General features: G+C 44.6%; 1 protein-coding gene across 1 annotated transcript in view; it reads right to left on the reverse strand.

The window, feature by feature from the left end:
* Window positions 1-21167, reverse strand: part of DRD3 (dopamine receptor D3) — an 835727-nt gene that overhangs the window by 188240 nt on the left and 626320 nt on the right. The window contains exon 6 of the mRNA XM_086933536.1: window positions 6574-6654. Coding sequence (XP_086789662.1) covers window positions 6574-6654 — 81 coding nt within the window. The remainder of the gene's footprint in view (window positions 1-6573; window positions 6655-21167) is intronic.

Consider the following 21167-nt stretch of genomic DNA (forward strand, 5'->3'; position numbering starts at 1 on the left):
GATGGAGTGGACAGAGTTGAGAGAGAGAATGGAGAGAGAGAAAGAGTTGAGAGAGAGAGACTGACTGACTGACTGACTCAGAGACTGAATACTGACTGACTGAGAGACTGACTGGCTAGGAAACTGACAGAGAGAGAGAGCAAGATTGGCTGACTAAGAGAGTGACTGACTGACTAACAGAGAGAGAGAGACTGATTGAGAGTGAGACTGACTGGCAGAGAGAGAGAGTGACTGAGGTAGAGAGATACTGACTGACTGAGGTAGAGAGATACTGACTGACAGAGAGAGAGGCAGAGACTGACTGACTGAGAGAGATAGACTGATTGACTGCGAGAGAGACTGACTGACTGAGAGAGACTGACTGACTGAGAGAGACTGACAGAGAGAGAGAGAGACTGACTGAGAGAGAGAGAGAGAGAGACTGACTGAGGTAGAGAGAGAATGACTGACTGAGAGAGACTGACTGACTGGGAGAGAGAGAGACTGATTGGGAGAGAGCGAGACTGGCTGACAGAGAGAGAGACTAAGAGAGAGAGAGAGAGACTGGGAGACTTACTGGCTGAGAGAGACTGTCAGAGAGAGATAGACTGACAGAGAGAGAGACTGTCTGACAGAGAGAACAGAAACTAAAGAGGGCCCATGGAGCTTTGTTTACTTTTCTGTTGTCTCCATTTCTTGCTCTTTCCATAACACCTCAAGCAGTAAATAAGAGACCGTCGAAAGTCCAAGGTTAGACACGCCTGTGATGTCACTGGGTGTGAAAGGGAGTGACATGTCGCTTTTGTCACCCATAACATTTTGGCGAATCGATGTCCATGAGGGTCCGGACCCCCTCTTCCGGGGCCCCCACCTACGCTCCCTGCACAGGGCCACCATGAGCCTAGAGCCGGCCCTGCCGGCCCTGTGGGTACACTAACAGATTCTGGTGTGGTGACAGAGAAAAGTGAACTATTGCCCCACTGGAGAGGTCTGTGTGCAACCTGAAAGCCACAGGTTCAAATCATAGTGAGTTCAATATGCTTCTCCTGCTTCCGAATTAATCAAAGTGGGATGTGAAGGCAGTGCATTTGAAAGTACAAAGGAAAGCCATTTTATTTGCATTAAAAAAGTATCATGGCTGCTAATTTGCATATTTCCTACTTGAATTTGCGTCGTTGCAAATTTTGGCAAGCTCTAATGGAGTTTTTGTAGCGTTCAGCTGGCACGGCTATTGATGCCAAATCCCACCAGTGAAATCTATGAGCCTGATTACAAGTAAAGATGCAATATATCACACTTGGTAAATAGCGCTGTGGTTTGTTACTTATTGGGTGAGATAAAAAGCACCTATTACGAGTTATTGGGAATGCAGAGTTGGGTGTTTAATTCCCCTGTTAAATTTCGGTAGGTTTCGCCTGGCGAAATTGAAAGAAATGTGTTAAATAAAACCGAGCTTATAATTCTTTTCCGTGCGTAAACAGGGGTTCGCGCACTGGACGGAATTAACCACCCAACTTATAATGCAGACATATGTGCGTTGGACATGTTGGTGCAGTCTTGCACCAGCACTGATGCAATCAGTGTCATCTGGCCCCTTGGGACATTTTATCTTCAGTATGTCTGCACCATTCCACATACGAAATGCTCTGTCCACACTGGAAGTGTGAACTTGGGCGAGAGCAGTAATCTGGCAATGGAGAGATGCCTGGGCACCTACCTCCAAGGGCACCCTGTGGGGCTAGGGATGGACTCACTATGCTACCCTTAGTACATAGTCACTGCACTTCCTGACATCCTCATGTATGTGTGTGTGCATATGTAATAGGGTGTGTGCAAATGGACAGAGGCTTTCCCACATTTCAAGGATGCCGCTGTCATGCAAATGAGAAAACACCCTATTCAGTGCTTAATTTGAGCTGGGGGTTGCAGATGGGGCCCACCGGCACTCGTTTTTGGGGCCTGGCACTTATTTTGTCTCAACACACTTTCTTCCAGAGCAAGAGAGACACAAACGCAAAATAGGGAAAGAAAGAAGAGAAAAATGGAAAAACGCTGACAAAGAAAGCAGAGATGAAAAAAAAACTACAGGATTGAGGTAAAGAGGCAGGAAGTGTGGGGTGGTGAATTTAAGAGGCATTCGGTGGAATCAGATTCAGAACAACACAGCCTTGGTATTCAGCACCCCACTCTGGATAGTACCAGACACAGGCTTCTGAGCAAAACCTTTGGCACCGGAATATATTCTTTTACAAATTATGCACTGACCCAATGAAATTGCACAGCCAGAAAGTGTGTGCCTATCTGTATTTTAGAAGGATCTAACAAGCATCTGCAGCCTTTTCTTTCATGCGAAAGTGCCCCAATTTTCCAAACAATTGGCTAAAATGCCTGTAGTGCTCCTGGAGCACTTTTCTTTTATACATCCACGGTCTCTTTCACTTAAGCTGCACGTACTGGGCATTGCTGTGGTCAGACTGGTGGTATGAATGTGCTATAGAAATGTTAAAATACAATTAAATATAGTACATCCGTAGCGTATTCTGTAAACCTCCATGGTACTGAATGTCTAGCTGTGCCCCTTTGATTGCCAGCTTATCATGTTTGACATTTAAAAAAGAGAAATGGGTTGTCTGACACAAACTAATTGACTAATGCTACCTTTTCCATCTGATCCCTGAAAACACAGCACACCAGCCCTGAATATGAGGCCATAATACTATGGTTCAAATACAAAAACTCCACAGGAAATAGAAGCAAAGTGCGAAAGGTCACTTGAACTGACAGGAAAAGTCAACCATTGCTGTGAGCGTGTCACCTACAGGGCCCTCGAGCAAGCAATTAAAATGGCCTCCCTACTGCATGGTTGGCTAGAGAATTCCAACCTTTACTGGGTTGCAGTGGGCTCAGGACTGTTTTGTCTATAGTGCCACTACTGCACTTGTTATGTTATGTTACCTAATTTTATAAAGTGCATGGCTACCCATAAATGGCTTCCCAGCGCTAGCAGACATAGTAACGGCAGGTGGATGTAGTGACTAGATGAACCGGGGTGTCTTCAATTGCTTTCTAAAACTCATGAGATTGCAGTTTGTTCTCAGATGTATGAGAAGGGCGTTTCAGAGCATGGATTCCAAATATGCGAAAGACCGTCCTCCACTTCTGGCCCTTTTAATTCTTGGGATGGCCAGGAGGGACCGGTTGTTTGACCTCAAACCTCGCATACTGTTTTTCAGGACAATTAGCTGATTTAAAATGTGAGGGCCCTGAGAAAATTTGATCTTATGTGCTATGCACAGAGCTTTACATTCTATCATTCTCTTTACTGGAGCCAGTGGAGACTGGCCATAGCTGGGCGTGCAGTTTGATATTCAGGAATGTTTAATAAGATGCAAGCCGCAGCATTTTGTATAATCTGCAGTGTTTTTATAAGATAGGCATGACTACCCAGGCAGAGCAAGCTGCAGTAGTCGCTCTACTGTGCCATTGGTAGCTACACCCTACCTCTCCTCCAATCTTTTCCACATCGCTAGTTACAACAGGACTCCACAAAATCCCTTGCACATTCCTCCCACATCGCACTTGCGGTTAGCACCTGATTGTAAAGGGTCAACTACTCCCAACTACCTCTGCCACTGGTTTCTCTTTCTTTCCCATCTAGTCTATTATCTTATGTTTTTCACTCGTCAAGTATAAAACAGCAATGGATAGCACCCCTTCTTTCTGTGTGTAGGTACGTGGTACTTCTGTAGCGCAAACCTAGCCAAAGGGCAGGAGAGCTCTTTACAGAGTCAAAGACAGGCATAAATGAGTCGATCGAGTGATAGGAGAAATAGCTGGTTTGTGAATTGTTAACACATTGTGATGCAGTGTTCCTTAAAGAGGTATCTTCAGCTCTTTCCTCAATTGGGCAGCATTGGGGCATTCCTGATGGATACAGGCATGTTCTCCTAGATCCTGTGTGCATAGATGAAAAAGACATGCTGCCTTGTTTTCTCTTTTTCACACTTCTTAGTCAGCACTTCCTCTGTCCAATCATGCTCTGTACAGATTGACACAAGAGGCATTGGGAACCAAAGGGAACAGCTTATTCAGCAGACAGGGGTGTCCAGTGTTTTGGCCCTTGAAAGCTCAGACTTTCATAATATCCACTTAAAATTACGTACAATAAATTTAAATGGGGATCATTTTCTTTAAATCAACATGTGATTATCTTGATAATCTACCATGGCCCAGCCCTCAAGCAACAGCATTAAGTACCACTGTGTTAAATCCACTTGCTATCCATGGAAAGACGTATGTCTCCTTTCACTTGCTGGCATACGGCTGAATGCGCCCTATACAGTAAACAGAAGAAACTTGTTAGGGAATATTTGAGGCATTCCTGTTAAAACCTTGCAGTTTATTATATCTTTTTATTTGAATTTTGCATTAAGTATCTTACTGGCTCATTCTTAAAGTTGTGGGAAACTGCTGACCAGCAGACTACCTAATTTACATTTTCTTCATCCTCCTCTTTTTTTGAGTCATTTATTTTTTCTTATTTATTTATTTATTTAAGTAGCTTATACAGCGCACGGCTACCCCCGAAGGGGTGTCCCGGCGCTAAGACAGAAGCTCAGGAGTAAAGAAGAGGATCAAGACAAGTTCAGGACTAAGTTCCTGACCTGGAGAACAGCCACGTTTTTAATTTACTGCGAAAGAGGGATTCAGACGGGCAGAACCTAAGGTCAAGTGGGAGGCTGTTCCAGAGTTTGGCAGTCATTACTCCAAACCCTCTGCCGCCCATTCTGGATCGTCGGAAACGTGGCACAATCAGGAGCCGTAAACTGTTAGATCTCAGCGATCTGACTGATTGAGATACTGCCACTCGCTTTTTCAAGTATCCTGGACCAAGACCGTTAAAAGCACGAAAGGCGAGGGTAAGGATTTTGAATTGAATGCGGCTTGCAATAGGAAGCCAGTGTAGTTTTTTGCAGTAGGAACCAACCGACTACCGATAGGGGATCCTATAGGACTATGATGAGTCTAGTCTCAGATTTCAAATTTGTAGTTGCTAACATTACTTAAAAATTTTTTAAACGTAAACTTCACAATCTTCTTGAACTATTAAAACATTGCTGATACAGAGTTAAAAGCAAACAGTGTAGGAAATCTCCAATAAGTTTGCCTAAGGGGGGAAAAGTCCACAAAAGAGAATTCTCAAACAAAGATCTTTTTTCAAATATAATTTTCTCACAAAAATGTGTTTTGTGCATACCCTTCTACTGCAAGTGAAGTTGGTAACCCTAACACACTCCATAAACCAAACAAAGATACAGAAAGATACAACCACATGACCTCACCGCATCTCAAATCCCTCCGTTAGCTCCCTTACGAAGCAAGAATCCAGCTAAAAATCGCCTTGAATGAATGAATGAATGAATGGAATATTTATATCGCACAAAAAGTACTTAGCCCCCAAGGGCATCAAGGCGCTATCAGATGGAAACAACAGAAACATAGCCAGAGGCAGAACATAAGAGAGTGGCTTCACAAGAAGAAAACCTAAAACCAATCTTTCTCTGGGATTGCGCCAAGAATCTGGAACACATTATCTCCTGAAGTCAGAACTAATCCCTCAATCATATCCAGGGCCAGACTGGAAATAGCAACCAGCTCTGGCAGATTGCTGCTCAACCCTCCCTGGGAGCGGGGATGGGGGAGGGTTGCTAGTAAAAGCATTGTTCCCACTTTTGTTACTGGGGGCCGATATTGCATCACTGTTGCAAAACCGCCCCCCAGTGACAAAACTGACCCCCACAGCCAGAAAAACGCCCCCCACCCCTCTGGCTCACCAGGGAAATGCCCGGTGCCTGCTACTGCCAGTCCGGCTCTAATCATATCCTTCAAGAAAGAAGTCAAAGTTCTCCTTATCAACAAATTACTTCCCTTGATCCCAATATTCTATTTTCCTCAGTTGCTCGCATGACTATTTATCACTGGCTACTTAATGCATTTATCTTATCAGTACCAACATTACACCACTGCTTCTGAATACTGCCTGGTACTTGCAGTTGTCTGAACTATGACACTCCGTTGGTAATAGTGTCTGAACTGTGATAGTCGGTTGTTATTAGTTTATCTCCCCTTCTCTCTAATCATGGTAAAGTGCACCCTCCCTATTGCTGTGTACCTCCCTCCCCTGCTCTTTGTAGTGAATTTGATATTACTGTTTCAAGTACTCTGCTCTCTGTAAATTTGTAAAGTGTTCTGATACCCGCAAGGGCAATGTTTGCATACTAAAAAAATATTAAAATAAAATAAAGTGCAAATTTACTTAGGTTCTAAATTGTAGTCTGAAACCTTAACTTCCTCTTCTTAGTCATTGTGTGAGTCTTTTGTGCTGTACTGCCTCAAAAAAATAACAAGCTCTTATGGGCCGCAAAGCTCTTTATTTGTTTGTCCAATTTTTTCCCGTACAAATGAGATGTCTTGAAACACAAACTTCAATTGCAGAAGGATTACAGAGGATTCTCAGGAGTCAATGTGTGCCTCTATCATGAAGCAAAGGTCTCCTTTTGGCCATGCCTTTTCTCTTCAGTACTGACTACTTACCACTCTCCCCTTGGCTTCAGGCAGCGGCGCTCTGTCCTGGACCAAGAAGCGCTTGATACGAGCGAGCTGAAGGTTGGTGCCCTAGAGGACAGAAGACAGAAGGAAGACCTGAGAAGCCAGTCAAGGAGGACATGTAACGATGGAAGAACCATCAAAAAAGAGAAACAAAATGAGAGGTGAAAGAGATGGAGGGTGGAAAGGAGACTCAAATGAAGATATTCCACTGACACTGGCTTGAGATGGGTCCGTTGGGCTCTTGTTGTAATGCATCTCGAAACTGAACTAATTTACCAGGTCAATGGGGTTTTAATAACTTGTTACATTGGCACATTTTTTACATTTACACTGCAGTCGGCTGTGTCTGGGAAGCATTTTGGGTTAGATAAAGGATCTCATACCAAGGTGCTTTTAAAATAGTGTGATAATGCCACAACCAGAATTACTGATGCCAATTACTGCAGTAATTACCAGCTGTGATATTGCCACACCAGCATGAGTTTTGAGCTCCGGGCTGAGAAATGACTACAGAAACTGTCTTTAGGCATACATTTTGGCATTTTTTCTCCCTATTCCGAGGACTGTTCCCTTAATATAAACCATCTGTTTGCCAGTCGCAACGTGCGGTCAGAGAAAAAACTAAAAGCGCGGCTGTTCCTACAAAAATCTAAATTTCTAAACTCTCATAATTCTTTAGTGTATGACAACAATAGTTATAGCACACATCAGAGGTATCTAGGCCACTTCTAATGATGCATTTTATACTGATTCTGCATGTTATGTCTAATTTCCAAGGAAAAAACGTGCCATAAATGTTACTTACCACATCTGGTTAAAATATTGGGTAATGGTATTTGTGGGGTGTGGTAAGTACCTGACCCTTTACCCACCAGCTGGTAATCCGGGCCATGTACAGTTACCAGTTTTGAAATAAATGTATGTGTGTATGTGATATTTCTAAAGCGTGAATCTAGTCAAAAGGCAGCGGAGTGCTGTACAAGGTCAACGACGAGCATAAAGGCAACGAGTGATAGAGGCAGCTGGTTCGCGGTCGATCAATGCATTTGTGAAGGCGTGTTTTTAAGTAGGTGCGTCTTGAACTCTTTGCTAAATTGGAGCAGGCTTGATGCAGAATCTTGATACATTTTAAACCTAATACATATTCAAACCAAAATGTATTTCAAGCTAAAGATGTCAAACTATCCAATCAGATTTTGCTATTTCATGTCTCATCCATGGCCTGATGAAATATGATCACATCACCCCCGCCATGGTGGAACTCCATTGGTTCCCCTTGCCGGCCTGCACCATCTTGAAACCCAGCTGCATCATTTACATACCCATCATGACCAGAACCCCTGCTTTTCTTGCAGACATGCTCACCATCTCTGGTGGTTTCTGGCATACCAACAGCCAGAAGAGTGCAGGCATGAACAAAAAACAAGGCAGCAGGCTGTTTCCATCTATTCACCCAGTATCTGGACGAACAGCCTCGTACCCATCAGCCCGCTCCAACTGTTCAATTTAAAATGACGCTGCAGAAGCACCTTTATAAAGAACACTACATCACAATGCATTCACTGATCCACAAAACAGCTATCCCTCATGTCACTTGTTGGCTTTATGCTTGTCTTCAGCCCTGTACAGTGCTCCGCTGCCTTTGGCTAGAATTGTGCTATAGAAATACCATGTACCTATTTACGTACATAATCTAGAGCTGCACTAGGCATCATGTTCTGGAATTGAAGTTGCGAAGCTATGAGACTAAGTGGACGCAATCTGGGGAGTGAAAAGTGGGTAGTGGGAAGGAGGAGGAAGGAGTAAATTAGGAGCGAAGATTTGGGGTGTCATGCAATGTTAAGGAAGGTCAAAAGCACAGGCTGAAGAGGTTGGTTAGAGGATTCTTCAGGCTTAACTACGGGAGTATTCAACACTGGGTTTAGAGGGAAAGTGATGTATATGGGTTAATCTAAGACATAGCATGGAGTTGTTGGTATTTAGTGTTAATCATAGAGATTTGTAGTCAAATTCTAACAGCAACGTTCTTTTATCTTGTAGTGAACCCCTGAGGAAGGACTTTTTATAGTCCGAAATGCATTGGGTAACATAATAACTTGCAACCGAGGATGTTTTATGTTTTTTGGCATGCCCGTAAAAAGGCTTGGATGGGCATATCTGTGGCATGAGAAGTTATTAAAACATAAGCAAATCACATGTGAAAAGATCAAATAAAATAAAATAAAATCGAATGAAGTAAAGTCTTGGAGTACATGGATCAATTATTGTTGAAATTGAAAAAGTTATTGGAAAAGGATGTGTGATAATCACGACACCAGCTGTGCGCCTGGATTTGGAGTGCAGTTCCGCTCCACGTCCGATGTTGCATACTTAGACGTGAAAAAGGGCAGTTCATGTATTCCAGGGAGCACGCATACAGCTTAAAGTTTGGAAAGACCATGACAAAAAGGAGAATAAAGTGAAAATAGGAGTGCACGGAAATCTTCGACAGTGTAATATATCATGTTCTGGCCTGCCTGGTGAATGTTCAAGGGACCAACTGGCAGTGAAATTACTGCCCTATCTTCTTTTATAGCCAAAAAAGCTGGGTAGAGTCTAAATGTACAATCCATGAGATCCACACACGCTGGACCCATGAAGCGCTATATAAGTGCTACAAGTGGGCATGGCTTGAAGCTGTAGCAGGAAGGCCACGGCTATGTGAGGCTCCAGCGTGGCTCGGAGGTAAAATGGCAGATAGATGAGTGCTCATGGCCGCGGTTTGCCTCTAACTGGAATGTCTCTCATCGGAGGCCCTCTGCTGCCCCTGAAGGTCTATGTACAAGGTGCAACCTTGCATTTTTCATGCTTTATGGGGGCTAATAGCGGCGTGCGTACTGTTGGATGATTGTGCCCACCATTTTGTTTTAGTTTTTACCTCAGAGCCTCTTCATGACGATGCGCTCGTTTACTTCTTGCAGTCAGTTCCACTAGCATGGGGAAGCATCTGAGTACTGCAGTCCATTGGTCGTTCAGTCTCCTAGGTATAGGTTCCTTAGTTTGGGGGAGGTAATGCTCCTTATAACGACATTATTTTCTACATTTGTTAAACTATCAGACCTATATTACAATTGTGTGTTGTGAGCAAACATCTTTTTACTTGTAATGCCCTATCACAAGGTGAAAAACAGGAGGGCCAAGCAAGCATGCCTGCTACTGTTTTCTTTCGCCGTGTTTCGGTGCTCATATATTGCCTCTATGGGGTTTGGCGCCTTCCTCAGGTCTATGGCCATCTCAAATCAAAACACATTGTGTAAAGGAGCCTCTGATTCAGAGGATGTTATGTGACTCTGTTCAAGATAGCCTTTGTTTTTCATAAGATGAATCACCAACAGTAGAAACACCCCTTCCTCAATCACCAGCTTCACCTTAGACAGAAACAGTGCAATGTTCCCTCCTATAGAGAAAAGGTACAGCCAGAGCGGCAGCGGCACAAACTTTCACCATCAGATCATAGATGCAAATCGAGCATCAGCAGTGTGAGCTTTGCCTCTTCTTAGAACAAGTACAGCGTGGCAGTAGCAAAGTAAGCTTCCCACTATCACTGAGTGCAGTAATGGAAGTCTTCCATCCCTTGCAGAACAGATCCAGCAGAATAGCAGACTATAACAAGTGTGTATCAATCACAGTTCAGGCATGTGTGATATGTAGGTCACAGAGAGATCTCTCGAGCTGGTGCTTAACTCACTGAGAGGGATGTATTGGTAAATGATTTAGTGAATATGAAAAATCAGACACCATCTCAATCAGGTGATATTCCACATCAGCATGTGAGGGTCCCTCTGCTTTCACTCGAAGAACCTGCAGTTTGAATTAGTTCTTTGCTTTGACTACAAATTGAGAGGTAGCTATTAACTAGTAGGTCATTATTATTGGAAACAGCCTAGTCACAGCCTAAATAACTGGCTTCTAGGCAGGCACACAGGTGCCAAACTCGTTGAAAATATTGTGAATGTGCAAGCACCAGAGGCTAAGCAATTAGAGCTTCAGTGCTGCGCCTGTTTAAAATGCTGAGGGCCGCCATTATGCTAGACATTGCTAGCAGGAGGACTCCTGTTAGGAGCAGCATAAAGTCCAGAGCCAAAAGCAGCAAAGCTTCTGTGTTCATTACCCCCTCATATGTCCTCCTTGTCCCAGTCCTTAACCCCTTCACTGCGGCGGCTATTCCACCGCAGTGCTAAAGGGGTGGGGGGGCCGCGTGGCGGTCCCGTGCTCGTGACGGAACCGCTCCGTCACGGCACGCGGGTGAGCTGTGCTTGTGACGGAACGGTTCCGTCACGGCCCCTCCCGCGCTTCAGAACGTTAGCGCAGGCGCGGAATTCGCGCCGCACAGGCGCTGCGAGAAGGCCGTGACGGAACTGCTCCGTCACCAGCACAGCCCACCCGAGGCTCGTGACGGAACGGTTCCGTCACAAGCATGGGAGGGGTTAAAGAAGTGAGGCAATCCTGCCTCCCGACAGAGGATGTTATGTGACTCTATTCAAGATAGCCTGTGTTTTTCATAAGATGAATCAACAACAGTAGAAACACCCCTTCTTCAATCACCAGCTTCACCTTAGACAGAAACAGTGCAATTTTCCCTCCTATAGAGGCTAGTCTCAACGCTAGAATTTCTTTTATGTTCTTATATAGATCCCGCCCACCCACCGCCATGCCTGTTTTTTTTCCTGTCCGATGGACGTGCTGTCGGAGTGCTGGGTTTTCTTCCTCCTTGTCAGAGTTGTGATGCGGTGAGTGTTTAGTGTTTTTACTTTTGCCAGTGCTATAAGTCTGTGGGTCTGCCTCTTCTGGCTCAGGTTCAGGAGCGTTCGACATGGTCGGTGTCCACTTCCTGGTCTGAGGCGGCTGGTGTTTCTATCCAGAAGATTTGTGACGGCTACCTGGCAGTTTCACCATACTTTTGTCCAGCATTATTTCCTTGATGTCTTGCATGCCTCTGTGGACAATTTTCCTGTTGGTGTTATGAAAGCTGCTGTGTATTAATGATGTTTTTGATTAAACTTTTGTATATCTGCATGAATCCCTGGTGTCATGCGTTTTCTTGGTGTTTTTTTCATGTGAGATCCTCACTTCTGTAAGGACTCGGACGAGGAGGACGTATGAGGGGGTAATGTTTTGTTTCTTACCAGTAATCTTTATTACCCCCATTAAGGTCCTCCTCATCCCAGTCCTGTTCCCTCCCTCCCTCCTACTCTGGTTGTGTCTGTTCTTGTTGATAACAGGTATGGCAGAGGGTGGGAGGGGTTTATATAATAAACATAAAAGAAATTCTAGAATTGAGACCAGCCTGTTGGAGGCAGGATTGCCTCACTTCTGTAAGGACTGGGACGAGGAGGACCTTAATTGGGGTAATGAAGATTACCGGTAAGTAACGAAACATGAACCTCTAAGCCTCGCACAGAATGCACTGGTGAAGAGCCCAGCTCCAGGGAACTCTGGTGAATGGGGTCAAAGGCGGACAGTCAGAAAGTAGGAATGAAAATATCAATAGGGGCCCCTCTCCCTGCTCTTGCATCCTACCCAGATCCCGCTGCGGACTCTGCCTCATAACTTGCGGCTTCTACCCCACTTGCAACCTGCAGCCTCTTCCTCTCTCCCATAAGCTTCTATAGTGCTTCCTTTACAGACGCTAACCTGCAACCTTCATCTATCTTGCCATGCATCCTTTATCTCTTTCCCTTCATAGGTGGAGTGGTGGTATATGACTGAACCTGTCTCGTTTTGGGGTGTCTAGCGCCTTCACCCTTCCCTGATACCAGAACAAGAGTGTGGTTGACAAGGGAATATGTGACGTTACAACGTGATGATTTACATCGGGGTACGTTACATCGCAGTTATTACAACGCAAGTCGTTACAACGACTTGCGCTGGAGGGCGTTGGACTTAGGAGTAGTATGATTTACTATTCCAACTGTAGCCTACGTAACAGTAGGGGAGGTGTTGGAACAGTAAATCATACTATTAATAGTAAATCATACTATTCCTTAGTGTATAGCGCCATCCTGCGCAAGTCGTTGTAACGACTTGCGTTGTAATGACTGCAATGTAAATGTATCGCAACAACAGCGTCGTATCGGTCGTTTCCCTCTTCTTGTAGCTGGGGCAGTCATATACTCCCCCCCCCCCCCCCTCCCCCACCACCACAATGCCAGCTCTATGATTCTTTATCCCGTTGCTATAGAGACGAGACGAAGACAAGGCCATGGATCCCAACCAAGAATTCATGTGGGGCTGAGGAATGCCAGTCTGTGCCTGAGAGTAAACAGAGGCTGGAACAGACACTCGGTACAAGGCCCTGATGACACCTTGGGGAGAGAGGGGTAGGGTATGTACCACATATACCTTTACCCCAGAGTTGGGTATTTACCACTTGTTGTAACTACTTCCTATTCCAAAGTTTCAACAGAAAATAAACAATGACATGCAGAATTGTTGGTCTACACACGAAATGCAGCATGTTTTGCATTGTTTACAGGCCCCTGAAAATGTAGGCAGGTTTGACCTGCTGTAATCTTTCAGGGCAAAACTGTACGGGTTTAATGATTACCACACAATTTGTAATTCTGATCAATCAATCAATCAATAGTTTGCACAGGGATCAGAATTTAGCAAGACATGGATTGAATATAAGAGTCCGGAGGGGTTCGGACAAGGTAGGTTCATTGCAGACCCTAAACCAAAAGGCCATGGGATGTTGAAAGAAGAATACACTCTATTGTGTGTTATTTGTTTGTAATATAATGCATATTCCATAAACCCTATTTGCACCAATAAAGTCTGCAATATCACATTACGGACACAGGGTGATGATGTGATCTGTGATTTAAAAAATTACATGTGTCAAACATGTGTGCCAGTGGACGGCTTATTAGCACATATATGCCCACTGTTGCTTTTTGTGTGGTTTGCACTTTTTATTTTTCTTAATACTTTGTTTTAAGAAGAAACAAAACCACTTTACTGCAGCGTTGTTATTTGTAAAACTGAAATCATTACTAATGGGTGAGGGGAGCATGATGGGTATAAGCATTAGAGATGCAGATTAAGAGGCACATTTACTAATATTTCATGCAACTCAGGGCAGCGAGCAGAGTTGCTACGCTACGTCGCGTGAAAGGGAGAGAGCAGAAATGCTCCATATTTACAAATATATGACGCATTTCTGCTCGCTCCTTGTGCTGGCGCACTTTTTGCTGCTTTGCACCAACGCAGACACGCTTGCACCATTGTGAAAAGATGCCTGTGTTACAGCCAGGATTGTCTTTGTGTAATAATGGACAACGTTCTCTCAAAACAATCCTTAGAAGCCTTTTCTTCTTTCTAGGTGTTATGCCTCCACATTTCTTTACAAAGCCACTCAAGGTGCCGCAAATTACGCCTTCTATGAGGGGATAAAGAAATGAGGCCACATGCCAGTTTCCTACATACAATGAAGGACATATGAGGTTTCTAGCACGACCCTATCTACTTATGTGAGGGGGTATTTTATTTCTTATAGTGCAGCTCAAACATACCATTACCCTATCTGAAACTCTGCTTTAAATCATTGGCTCTTGCTGCTACGGAAAGACAATACATTGTCTAAATGAAGGAATATAGAATATATATATGTCCTGTACTGTGAAAATAAAGAGGACAATAAGCAAGTATGTATTTATGTTGAACTGTTGGATGCAAATCACTTTCAAAAACACACCTGTGGGTCAAACTGTGCGGGAACCTACAGATAGATTCCTGCTTTCTATAGTGAACTACACCAGTGCAATAAATAAACATACTGCCATAAATGCTCATCAGCTTATTAAAGTGGATTTCGGGGAAGTGGGGAGGGGTGTGATGTTTAGGGAAAAATAGAAGCGCTGAAAAACTACTTCTTTCTTTACTGGCTTTAGCGACATCTGTAACTCTGCTCAGTGATCAGTCTTTCACACTGTCTGCTTTGTCTAGCAATAAGCATTGTAACATCACAAACCAGCTGTATTACAACACTGCAGTGATATCATTTTATTATTCTGGATGGGCTCAGTTACTAAATTAATGTACAAGAAAGGTGATGCTTTAACCCCCCTCCAAAACTATAGGCAGATAATCCTATCAGATGTAGGTGATTTGATAATCTCGAAAATTCTTCTGGGCATGATGAAATAGTGGCCAGAGGCTAATTCAAAAATCCTCATTGGGCAGGGGGGATACAAGGGGGAGGATTAGACTGCTGACCACTGCTTCAGCTGTAGTCTATAACCCAAGAATCACTGGAGCTAAGAGGCAGTCAGTACCTCTCTTTTGTGGACTCCGGCTCTTTCCACCATGACTTGTACACGAAGGCTTAAGAAACTATGACACACCTCTTGACTTTACAAGAAATGCACAGAGAAAATTGGATGCAAGTGGAAATTGATACTCAAGGTTCACTCTGATGCAGAACAAAAATGAAGAATGATTTTTGGACTCATATTATTTTCATTGTTTTTAGCAGATTTACCTAAACTATTAGGTGTACCAAATGGTTTTAGCCCTAAAATGAATGGCACCCACATTGGTTATCTCCTTTATGTAAACAACTTGGTTATCATGGATTTGACAGAAATTGGCCTGCAGAGACTACTAGATGTGTTTTCAAAATATTGTAAAAAGAAAAAATTATAATACATTTGGAGAAAACCAAAGTGTTGCTGTTTGGAAAAAGGAACTTGAAGTTGAAGTGGCTCCTAGATAATGCAGAAGTGGAGATTTTTAATATATATAAATACCCGGGGAAGTGATTTGGGGAAAAACTGTTATGGAAAGAACATATTGAAGCATTACAAGCCCAGGCCGTTAAAAACTGTAAGCGGCCTCAAGACATTTGGGAATAAGTACGGTGGGCCTTCCCAAAGACCCATCTTAGTGGCCTATGAAGCAATGATTTGGCTCCAATTGAGGTGCTCTGTCTCAATGACAACATTAATTGGGATTTAGAGGAAGGAAGATTTTTTAAAAAATGTCTGTCCTTAACACCCTTCTTAAGGATGGAAAAAGGACTTTTGGCATGGAGTTACTTAGCTTTTGCCAGAGCGATTTATTTCTGGAAAAAAATTAACCAGGTTAGTTTCCTATAACTTTCTATACTATGCCAAAAGGAGATTTTATTTTATTTTATACATTTGTAGAGCACATGGTTACACCGCCCGGTGTGTCCCTTTGCTGAGACATAACTAATGGAAGATGCTGCTGCAAGCTGAAGGACCTGACAAGCTTCATTTTATTCAGTTTTTGCAAACAGCTCGCTGCAAGACCTGACGAGCTTCATTTTATTCAGTTTTTGCAAACAGCTCGCTGCAAGACCTGACGAGCTTCATTTTATTCAGTTTTTGCAAACAGCTCGCTGCAAGACCTGACGAGCTTCATTTTATTCAGTTTTTGCAAACAGCTCGCTGCAAGACCTGATGAGCTTCATTTTATTTAGTTTTTTGGAAACAGCCAGGTCTTCAGCTGTCTACGAAATCTACTTTCACTTGGTTCAGTTCTTAGGGTAATTGGCATTGTGTTCCAGATTTTTGCTGCTAGGTACCTGAAGGAACGAGCCCCCATTCTTGCTCTGAATATTCTTGGAACTGTCACCAGTGCCTTCCCCATAGATCTTAAGCTGCGTCCTGGGATGTATTGGGTTAGTAGTGGTTGAAGGTATCTTGGGCCATTCTTTAATGGAATGCGGTGACAGTGGCACATTGCCTTAAGCATGTCTCTCTTTTCCACTGGCAACCAGTGTCATGCTGTTAGGGCTTTCTTCATGTTAGCTCTTCTTGGAAGGCTGAGTACCAAGCACGCCGTCACATTTTGTACCCTCTGTAGTTTGGATAGACCTTTTTTTGAAGCATCCAGATATAGTACATTCCCATAGTCCAGTTGTGAGGTAATTACTGCATGTACTATAGTTTTTCTGGCATTAGATGGTAACAGATCAATTACTTTCCTCAAGGTTTTCGTGGCCCCATAGCATTTCCCTTCTGCCTTCTGAATCTGATTATCAAAGGTCAAATCGGAGTCAAACCAAATTCCGAGGTTTTTCACTTCTGCTTTTAGGGTGGGGAATTGGCCCAGTGATTCCGGCCACGATGTGGACGACCATATGGTTGGCGTCTTGCCTACCACCATTACCTCCGTCTTATTCCCGTTTAACTTGAGGCAATGGTTTGACATCCAATCTGCCGCCTCTTCTAAACATTTGGAGAAGCGGATTGCATGTGTTCTAACTCAGTTCAGAATAGTGAATTTAAATGGGCTAAACGTGTTAAGAAAATGTTTGTTGATATATATATGTGATAGGTTATTAATAAAGTGTATTGCACATCAAATACCGGGAATTAACAAAGGTGACCATCTGATGTTAACAAAAAATATGGTAAGGGAATGTGCTATGAGGTATCTGGATGATAACAGATCGGTAAACCGGTATACCACCGGAGACCATCCTGGGTGAAGGATGAAACTTTTCTTTATTTAATGATCCTACCAAATAAAGCTTTATGATTGATACTTTTAAAATGTACGCAACATGCGCAGCCACGAGAGAACTGGTGAAATTATATAAGTCTTGGTTTGCTCCTGTCAGCCAAGCAATAATTTTAACACTTTTTACATAATTTACTGCTTTTAAAACAAATACCTGATCAATTGCTTTTTACCTGCTTTGCTGCTACTCTCGCACGTGCACTTTCTCTTCCTGCTCAGGCCCACACCTCGGTCCTGCCCGCGTGATTTCCCCGTTTGATGTGGAGGGTGCTGGCGTGTTTGATCTCTTGCTTCTCTGGTTGGTGGGGGTTTGTGGGGGAGGAGCTTGGACGGTCAACGACCCAGAGCTTGCTGCCTATTTAAACCTGATGCCTTCCTCCTCGCGCAGCGGATGCGCGCAGCCACGAGAGAGCTGGTGAAATTATATAAGTCTCGGTTTGCTCCTCTCAGCCCAGCGATAATTGTAACCCTTTTTACGTGATTTACTGCTTTTAAAACAAATATCTGATCAATTACTTTTTTTTTTCTTTTTTCTTTTCCCCAAAAACCTTTATTGCACCTGTAAAATACACTGCGGAATGCCTACAACCCTGTGGGCCGGCCGCTAAATCAACTCGTGAATCACAATGCAACAGCTTAAAATTTTCATTGAGTAATCAGTCTGTGTACAAATCAAAGATGGCAGTTTTGAAAGTAAGGTGCATCACATGTATCTGTATCAACGTTAGTAGTGGTTTTTGATTTTACCTTTTTTCCAAAAACAACAACAAACAAACTTAAACGTTAGGAATAGTAACGTGATCGTGCGTTGAGCAATACAGTTCGAGTTGCAAATACCACCTTCGAGTGTCCTACTCTAGTCCCACTCCCACTCACTCAAGGGGTCCCAGAGGGTCATGTGTATGCACGGGTACAGATCACTCTTAGCCAATCGTACCATGTGATCCATCCCTTGCCTCCCCTCCCAGCAACAGCAAGGAAATCCCTCATACTATCCTTGGCTTTCCCCCTCCCAACAATTCGCACGCAGCTTTATTCCACTTCCTCTTCCTCGTCGGACTCATCTTGGTCATCCTCCGGCAGAGGGTCGCAAATCTCCCCTCTGTACACATTCCATTTCGTCCAGATTTTATTCCACTTCCCGGGCAGGCACGGTTGGAATATACTGCTCTTTCTGTTATCATCACCCTGTCCATGTTTAAACACCATTGTGACTTGGTCGGCAGTTCCGCCGCACCCCAGCGTCGTGCGATGTCTTGTTTTGCTACCATCAGCCCTACTGTAACCCAGAGCTGCCCATGTCTAGAGAGATCAGTAGGTTCCCATATGTTTAGTAGGCACCTCTTTGGTTCGGGCAATAACGACATTTCTAGTGTTTGTGAGACTGTGCGTAGTATTTGTCTCCAATACTCCTGAATCCTGGGGCAGTCCCATATGGTGTGGAAAAACGTACCTTCCTCCCCCCACCCGCGAAGACAGTAAGGATGTGGTATCCTGTGTATGTGATGTAACATAGTCCTAGTGTAGTAAACCCTGTGTAGTATTTTCAGTTGCACTAACCGTAGCCGGGCCGAGATGCCTACTTCTTTAGGGGACCCAAGTGCTTCATTCCAATCATGCTCGTCCATTTCACTAGTGTCTCCCTCCCATTTTGCCTTCAATGAGAGTGTCGGATCTGGGAAGTTGTTGAGCAATTTTCGGTACGTGAGCGATGTTGCACGTTCCAACATAAAGTCAGTGAGGAGGCGGTCCTCCAATGGCGAGGACTCAGGCAGTTCTGTGTCCGGGGGTAAGGCTGTGAGTAGTGCGTGCTGTATCTGGATGTATCTATAAAGCTCCCTTTCACCAAGTTCATACAATTCTCTTAATCGGTCCAAGGGTATCACTCCGTTCCTTTCCCAGAGATCGCCCACCGTGGAAATCCCTATAGTGTCCCAGTGTGAGAATCCCTTACTGTTTCTCATGTTGCCTAACAGTCGAGAGTCCCATAGTGGGGTCATTTTGGTAATCCTCCCCTTCCATCCTAGAGCAGCCGTTGCTGTATGCCATAGCTGCACCGTTAGTCTAGTGGGCCCCAGTAAGGCGCAAGTTTTACGGTGGTCGTATAATGGACCCAGTAGGCTGTTTGTGCCTAATTGTGCCCTGTCAGCCTGGTGTGTGATGCGTGGATGCGTGGAGCCACTGGTTGATGGGCTTAAGGTGTGCTGCCCAGTAGTACAGTTTTAGGTTAGGTAAAGCGATACCACCATCATACCAGCCTCTGTGCAGTTTGGATTGCACTATGCGTGCAGGGAGGTTTCCCCATAAGAGGTTAGAAACTAACGCTGCAACCTTTTGGAAAAACCTAGGGGCTACCGGGTAGGGTGTATTTTCAAGGACATACAAAAAACGCGACAATGCCATCATTTTGTAGAGTGCAGCTCTCCCCAAGAGTGTTAGTGGGAGACCCGACCAGAATGTGACATCTTGTTTGAGTCGTTCTAGGTGAGGCTTCAGGTTCTTTTCCATAAATTCCGTTGGATCCCTAGTGACCTGTATGCCTAGGTATTTAAATGACGAGCCCGCTATCGCCAGGGGGCACTCCGCACCGAGAGTCGGGACCTGTCCCTTCAGAACATACAGCTCCGACTTATTCCAATTTAACGTATAGCAGGAAACTTTGCCGTGCGTGTCACAGATATGCAGTTAAGCCGGTACCCCGCTTTCTGGATTTGTTAGATAAATCAACATGTCGTCTGCATATAGGGACAGCCGGTCTTCCCATCCGTCCCTCCAGGATATGCCCCTGAGGAGGGGCGAGGTCCGTATGAGCGTAGCGAGGGGTTCCAAGGAAATCGCGAACAGTAAGGGCGATAGGGGACAACCTTGCCTCGTGCCCCTCCCCAGAGGGAACGTCCGCGAGATATGTCCGTTGGCCACCACATGGGCCATCGGGTCAGCGTAGAGTAGTTTGACCCACGCGAGAAAGCGGGGCCCGAATCCCAAGCGCTTCAGTGCCTCAAATAGATATGCCCATTCTACGAGGTCAAATGCCATCTTGGCGTCAAGAGCTAATATCACCGCTTGCGTGGCGATTGGATCTGCCATAGCCAGCACCCCGTGCAGCCTGCGTAGATTCAGCGCTGTATTTCTATGTAGTATAAATCCGGACTGGTCCGGGTGTATAACTAATGGTAAATGGGGCAGGACTCTGGTTGGTAGGAGTTTGGCCAGAATCTTAACTTTGGCATTCAACAAGGATATGGGCCGATAAGAGGAGCATTCATCAGGTGGTTTAGCCGGCTTGGGAATGGTTACTATGGTCGCCACTCGCTGGTCCGGCGGAAGGGAGCCCTTCTCTAGACATTCCTTAAACATCCCCAGTAGATGTTTACTGAGGGTCTCGGGCACTGCTTGATACCATTCAATGGGTATACCGTTGGGTCCCATTGCTTTACCCGGGTTTAAAGCCCGAATCGCCAACTGGATTTCATCGGCGGTAATGTCCGCTTCCAGCTCACTCGACACTTCTGGCGATAATGTTTGGACCTCGATCAGAGCTAAAATGTCTCTGGCCATCTCGGGTGTAACCACATGTTCCGGGGTGTACACCCGTTCAAAGTGGGTCGCGAGTAGTTCAGTGATACGTCCCGGGTCCGTGTGTACCCCTCCGCGGTCGTCCTTCAAGCGTTGGATTCCCCTAGAATTACCTTCCCTTTTATCGAGCCACGCCAACATTCTCCCAGCCTTTTCTCCCACCTCGTAGATCCTATTTTGAGTTTCGGTTATGTGCCCTTTTACTTGGATGCGCAGGTGATCGTTATACAACTGTTGTTGAATGGCAAGTGCGTGTAGAGTGGACGGAGTGGGGTGTTGTTCATGAGCTGTGGTCCGTTCCTGTAAAGCCATTTCCAGGGTAACTAGCTCCTGGGACTGCTGTCTCCTATGGCCAGTGATGGAGTTAATGGCTTGTCCCCTTAAGACCGTTTTATAAGCTTCCATAGTATCTCGGCGGAACGCACTGAATGGACGTTTTCATGAAAATATTGTGTCATTTTTTTCAGAGCCTT

This window comes from Lissotriton vulgaris, chromosome 8 (assembly GCF_964263255.1).
Source record: "Lissotriton vulgaris chromosome 8, aLisVul1.2, whole genome shotgun sequence".
Lineage (NCBI taxonomy): Eukaryota > Metazoa > Chordata > Amphibia > Caudata > Salamandridae > Lissotriton > Lissotriton vulgaris.